At 35.7% G+C, this 6793-nt stretch overlaps 1 protein-coding gene across 1 annotated transcript; it reads right to left on the minus strand.

Moving 5' to 3' along the window:
- Positions 1–3731: 3731 nt before the first annotated feature.
- Positions 3732–5637, minus strand: LOC112025244 (MDIS1-interacting receptor like kinase 2). Its single transcript, XM_024057905.1, has 2 exons — positions 4824–5637; positions 3732–4660 (listed from the first exon to the last, which is right to left on the minus strand). Exons 1-2 carry the CDS (start codon positions 5635–5637, stop codon positions 3732–3734), a joined length of 1743 nt encoding a protein of 580 aa, XP_023913673.1.
- Between the last annotated feature and the right edge of the window lie 1156 nt (positions 5638–6793).

Below are 6793 nucleotides of genomic sequence, written 5' to 3' on the forward strand. Positions count from 1 at the left end.
ATCTTACATGTAAGATGGCACTGTAGCACTATGCAAAAAAAATTTGGCATTTTCCACTTTTGGCCTTCCAGCTGCTGGGTGTATTTTGGGCCTAAATGCCAAATGTTGCTTGCATTTGGCATTTCCAAGGCCGGCTGGAGATGCTCTAAGGATTTAGGATCTAAATGTTTTAAACTTCAAATATGTAATGTTGGCAAATCATGATCAAAACTTAGAGTCTAGATTAAGACTGCTCAAAGTATGTTTATTGTGAAGTTGGAATCAAGTAACTGTAGAAAATTACTGTTCACTTTCTACAAGGCTCGATCGATCGAAAATTAGACTCAATCGATCGAAACTCATGCAGATTGTTTTTCTGTAGATTTTCCCAACTCAGCTCAAGCACATATGACGTGTAGGGTTTTATGTTTTGCCTTATGTATAAAAGGAAAAACCCTAGCCACGTTTTGCTGTTGTTGTTTATGCTGTGTATATGAATCTCTTGTGAGATCTAGAGATGTTTGTCTTCATACATACTTAGGGTTATCAAGATTGAGATTGATGTCAAAAGCTTGGTGATCGTTTCAGTTGCTGCATAAAGAGCTTAAAGAGAACACAAGTGGGAGTACTTGTGGTTGCTGTGAATCTAAGAAAGAAGTAGTTCGTGGACTCGGAGCTGTTACATGGTCGTGGTAGTAAGTTTTCTACTCGAGGTAGCAATAGGATGTTAGTGGTCTAAATCGCTATTGTAAAACTTCAATTCTTTTATAGTGAATCTGTTTTACCTTGAGGAAGACTAAGTTAAATCCTCCCCAGATTTTTTACCGGTTTGGTTTTCTTGGGTTATCATATCATTGTGTTCTTTATTTTCCGTATTGTTTTAATGATATGATTTATTTGTGTTAACCTAGATTTGTATAATTTACCTAAGTTAATCATTTTGCTAAATAACTAGGTTAATCTGTTTGTGTTTAAGAGGTCTAAAAACGTACAATATGTTACCCTCATCTATAAATAGACCATATTGGCCCAAAAGGTGCAATGATCTGGCATCCAAATATGTAATTTTCACACATTCCAATTTATCCAACCAAAGTTAGTGCCCAGAAATTTTAGTGTTACCGGAAAGTATATATAGATAATTTGCAATTAATTAATTAAAAGTTCTAGTAGTACTCATGGCATTACATTCTCTTAAATCTGCAGTTCCTTTCAGCAAACCTAAATTTAAAAGATTAAACAAACCATACGATTCAAATACTTGCTTGACCTCTAGAAATGTCGATGGCTCTAGGAAATTATTGGGGTTGATAACCCCTAAGAAACCATGAGCATAGTTGGTCTAGAATCTGGATTAGCACGCAAGCATGCAACTGCCAACTTTATGTTGAGTACCAATTGATTCTCAACCTCGAGTGTGGGAGGTAGGAGGCATATGTCTAACAAATCTTTCAACAATAAATTCTCCTCCACAAATGAAGTAGATAGAGTGGAGATGATTTCACCTAGATGCTTTCCTTTGATCACTTCAATAGGCAAAACTCTAAAGCTAAAAACATCGCATTTCTCAGTTATCTTCATCGTATAAGCTAGCTCTATAAACAAACAAAATATCGTGTCAATGTGTTCATATGCTCTCTATGATAAAAATTGATTAACAAATTAAGTCTATTACCTGGTGCAACATATCCATATGTGCTGGCAAATGAAGTCCAATTGGATGTGTCTCTATTAAGAAGCTTAGCTGTGCCAAAGTCTGAAACATGAGCCACATATTCATAGTCTAAAAAACATTTTTGCTTGATATGTACCTATGAACAATTGGTGGTGAACAATCGTGGTGCATGTAAGACAAAGCATGAGCCACACTTTTGATAATATTCACCCATTTATACCAATCCAATTCTTCAGCTCCTCCATCATTGCTTAAATTAGTGGCCAAGCTACCCCTTTCAAGGTACTCATAAATAAAAAAAGAGTTGTGTGAGTGTGAACAAAACCCATGCAATTTTAAAATATTCCGGTGACGTATTTTTGTTAATGCCCTTATCTCATTCAACAACTCTTTTTTCTGTTGAATCTCACCATCACGAAGGGGTAGGAGCTTCTTCACAGCGACCTTGTTTCCAGATGTTAGCCTTGCTTTGTAAACGGCTCCAAATCCTCCATTTCCAATGCAAAACTTAGCATCAAAACCCTCTGTTACTTTAATGATTTCTTTGTACATTGCTCTTCCATCGAATGTTGATATTGAAAACACTTCTTCAATATGCATGTCATTTGTTTGGTTTGTATGTGAACCATTCATTTTTCTTTAAAAAATAAAATAAAATTCCAAGGAATGTCAATACAAGTAGAAGAGTTCCCAAAATAGGGAAAATGATTAAGAAAATGACTTTGTGTGCCTTCTTTGAAATTTGTTTTTCTTCCACACAAGGTTGTAGTCCAGCAACATTTCCACACAATCCTTTATTTCCTTCTAATGCTTGTATTCTAGCATCTTGAAATGCTTTGCTATTGAGAAGAGGACCCTCCAACTGATTATAGGATATGTTGATATATGACAAGCCATGCATTTCTTCAAAAGTAGTGGGAATTAAACTAGAGAGGTTATTGTGGGAGATGTTCAACAGCTCCAAGCTTTGTAGATTACGAACTTGTGAAGGTTGAATGTTCAATATGCGTCTAAAATATCCTTAAACGTTTAGACCCCCAATTACAAAATTACCAATTCAAACTTTAAAACAACTGATGTATGTGCGGAAAATGAACATAAGCTAAACACTGAATTGATAACTAATCTAAGCCAAATATAAACACATCTACAGTAGTAAATATAAGGCAAAGATAAAGAGAATGAAGATGCAAACATACGGATAACACACGATGTGTTATTGAAGAGGAAACCGAAGTCCTCGGCGTAAAACCTCTCCGCAGCCCTCTAAATGGTCAATAATGCACTAGAAAATGTAGTTGGGATATATGAACAACAATAGACCATCCAAGTCTAATCTACTCAGGTACCTAAGCCCTCCAAGCTTCCTGCTCCAACAAGGTTGATCCGAACCATTTTCTTTTCTAGCTTACCGGATTCCGTTATTATACCATAGCATCAACCAATGTATATTGGTTCTTTCCAAACTGCTTTCCTTAGCACCAAATAAATCTTCTCACAGACGTGGGTGAGGTGAGAAAAGGATTTGGTCAATGACCTCTCAAAGATATGACAATGGAGAGGAAGAGAGTAGAGGAATTTGTAGAGTTTCTTAGATGAAGATTGGGGATGAGGCAATCTTGTTTTGCTCTAGAGTTTCTCTCACAAAATTCTCTCTAGAAGCTCTCTCAATATAGTGGGTATAAGGGTTTATATATAGTGGTGTGTGTTTAAAATACGAAGAGTTAGTTTTTGACAAATAGGGTAAATTGGCGGCTTGACCTCATGGCTTGTCCAAGTCGCGAAGTAACGACCTGGCCAGCTTGGGATTTTTGTCCTATAGTGCGACAGCTGGCCCGACCCTTCAACTCCCCTATGTGCTTCTCACGTGCCTGCATTTGGCAGCTTGCCAATCGCGAGTCAGCCGTGAGTTCTAACCGCGAAACTCTGTTTTTTTGCACATACTTGTGTTTTTCTTCACACTCTCTTTACATACTACCCTTACATGAATCTCACCTAAATACAAGGTTACTAAGTGCTAAATTACAAGCAAATTGGTACGGAATAAAGCCAACAAGATAGTTGATAAATTTCAACCTTACAAAAGTATTTCTCCTTCAAGCAAGTTATAACTCAAATCTAGTTGGGATAAATGAGGCAAATTGCACATTTGAATTGGAATGTCTTGACTAAAATTGTTGTTACTCAAATTCAAGTAGTGTAGTTTCAAAAGGTTCCCAATATTTGGTATCAACTTGCTGAAACGATTAGTGGATAGATCCAGATATTCAAGATTTGACAGTGATCCAAGCTCTGGAGGAATATCACCTGAAAGTTGATTTCCATTCAACATCAGCCTCAGTAGAGAAGTCAACTTTCCAAATTCCTTTGCAAGCACCCCAACCAACTGGTTAGAAGAAAGATCAAGCAGTTGGAGTTGAATCGAGTCTCCAATTTCAGGTGGTATGCCTCCAATAATATTGTTTCCAGCAATTCGTAAGGTGGTAAGTTGTGGGCACCTGCTCCAATTTTGTGAAATTTCACCATAAAATCTATTGTAACTTAGGTCCATGTAATCCAAGTCTTTGTAGACTCCAAAATCTTCAGATATATTTCCAAAGAGTAAGTTTCTTTCAAGGCGGACTATGAACAAGCTTGTGCAGTTTCTCAAGGTTTTGGGTATTGGACCTATAAGCTGGCTGTTGAAAGCAGAAATGTTTTGAAGAGATCCACTTTGGCATAATTTTTGAGGCAAAGAACCTGTGAAGTGATTTGTATCTAGATATAGTGCTGTTAATTTCATCAAATTTCCTATCTCTTGAGGAAGCAGACCAGAAAATTGGTTATCACGGAGAAATAAAACTGCTAAGTTGCTCAAATTACCTAGTGAAATTGGAACAGTACCATTTAAATGATTATTATCCAGTTGAAGGCTAATTAAGGACTTCAAGTTTCCGAATTCTTTAGGAATGATGCCAAAAAGTTGATTGGCATTCAGGTGTGACTCAGTTAGGTTGCTGAGAACACCTAACGATTTCGGAATTCAGCCAGAAAGGTCATTATATTGAATGCTTAAAGAGAAAAGAGACTTCAAATTTCCTAATTCCAAGGGGATGGAGCCAGACATGATTTTCATACATATGCAACAATGTTAGCTTTTCTATGCTTCCAATACTAGAAGGGATGAGACCTGTTAGGCTGTTGTTTTTCATGTTAAGTTCAACTAAATTGGAGAGGTTTCCTATTTCCCTAGGAACAGAACCATAAAGTTGATTATCATATAAGTCCAAATAAACCAATTTGCTCAGATTACCTAAAGAAGCAGGAATGGAACATGGAAGGGAATTAATATTGAGAAACAAGTAGACCAGGTTGCTCAAAATGCCTAAAGAAGCAGGAATGCAGCTATGAAGATGGTTGGCATAAAAAGAAAGGACTTTGAGAGACCTTAACTGACCCGTTTCTGGAGTAATTGAGCCGTTTAACTGGTTTGCAGATAAATCCAACACCTCAAGATTGGTCAGTAGTCCAATCTGTGGTGGGATTTCCCCTGATAACTTATTAGATGACAGATCAAGACGTATGAGTTTGGACAAGTTACTAATTTCAACAGGGACTGTATCAAAGAGTTTATTCATGCTGAGATCAAGAAATGCAAGATTTGGGAGAGATGAGAAAGAAAATCCATGAAGCGCACCTTTCAAGCCTGAGTTAGTCAGGTTTAATCTATTGACACTTCCTGCATGGTTGCAAGAAACGCCAAACCAACTGCATGGGGTTGAGCTGGTGTTTTGATTGTTTGAAGAATTGGTTGCATTATTAGGAAGGAGAGTCCATGAAGGCAGTGGTGGCTTGGTTTCATTCTGAAGAGTGGCCTTCCAATTGAGTAGAGCATCTGACTCTTCATCCAAAGAAAGAGAAGTAACATCAAATGAGGAATGTAACATGGCCAGCACAACCATTGAAACGAGGGAAAGTTCACCTTTCAAGAAAGACATTGCCATGGTATTAGTTTTACAAGTTGCAAACTGATTCAGAACTCTTTATCTTAATGTGTCTAATAAGCTGCCCCCATTTTCTTTTTCACACACTATTTACAGGTCAAAGATTTGGGTGTCTCTCCAGCAATAATTTTGGCCGTCGAGGAAAATGAAATTGATAGTGACAATGGATCAATGACTCGACTTCACAATGACATGAACCTTTTTTTTTTTTTCTACTAGATGGTCATCATGTGTCATTATATTTTAACTTACTTTTTTTTTTCTTTCAAATAGTTGATTTTGTTTCAAATTTTGCAAGAAATATTGGCACTTGAAAGCTAACCAAATTGTTTTATTCTTATTAAGTAGTCGATCCAGATGATTGAACTAGTCAATCAACTCCCCCTTATTCTAATCAGTCACGTTAAAAAAGAAAAAAAATTAGTTACTATAAATATGAAATGCATGAAAATTGGATCCGAACACTTTTCAATATTGTACGTAAAAATTTATATATATAAAAAAATATCAATCTGTCCGATTTCTTTCTTTCCTACCATCTTGCTTTCGATCCCTTTCTTCATCGATATGATCAGGCGTTCACATCTCCCTTTGAAAGTCATTTCTCTGTTCTGTTTCTTAAAAAAATAAATTTATCTTTTTTCTATGGGTGTCAATCAGGGACGGACCCAGGTGAGGCCTAAGGGGCTTGGCCCCCTTGGGTCCAAATTTTTTATAGTTATTATATATTTCATTTTTGTAGTTGAGCTCCTTTCAAAACCTTAGGCCCCCAAAATGTACTTAACAAAAACAATAAAAATATTCATAATTGTGTTTTATATTAGCAAAAAAAAAAAAAAAAAACTATTTTACCACCAAAGAACCAAAAATTATGTGTTATTGGAGAAGTTAAAGCTAAATTTTTGGCAACTACAATAAATTGGTATAAATACCAGTTGACTGTAACATGCAAGTTGTTAAAAATAAAATACAATAATTTATTAAGATTATATATCTTCCTTCAATTAAAAAACACAAATTCTCTCTCTTCTTTTATTATTTTAATGAGTTATTTATATTATTTTAAATGAAGTGATAAAAAAATAGAACAATATTTGATATTAAGTGTATTGTAAAGTGAGGTGGTAAAATAAATAAAATAATTTTTGAGGTGTTA

Source organism: Quercus suber, unplaced genomic scaffold (genome assembly GCF_002906115.3).
Source record: "Quercus suber isolate HL8 unplaced genomic scaffold, Cork oak 2.0 scaffold_254, whole genome shotgun sequence".
Classification (NCBI taxonomy): Eukaryota; Viridiplantae; Streptophyta; class Magnoliopsida; order Fagales; family Fagaceae; genus Quercus; species Quercus suber.

What these genes read in the sequence shown, in the direction of transcription:
- LOC112025244 (XM_024057905.1), bottom strand. Translation starts at nt 5,637, where the DNA reads ATGGCAATGTCTTTCTTGAAAGGTGAACTTTCCCTCGTTTCAATGGTT. An exon ending in GAAAAACAACAGCCTAACAG is followed by an intron (nt 4,661 to 4,823) that starts GTCTCATCCCTT and finishes CGAAATCGTTAG; the next exon opens with GTGTTCTCAGCAACCTAACT.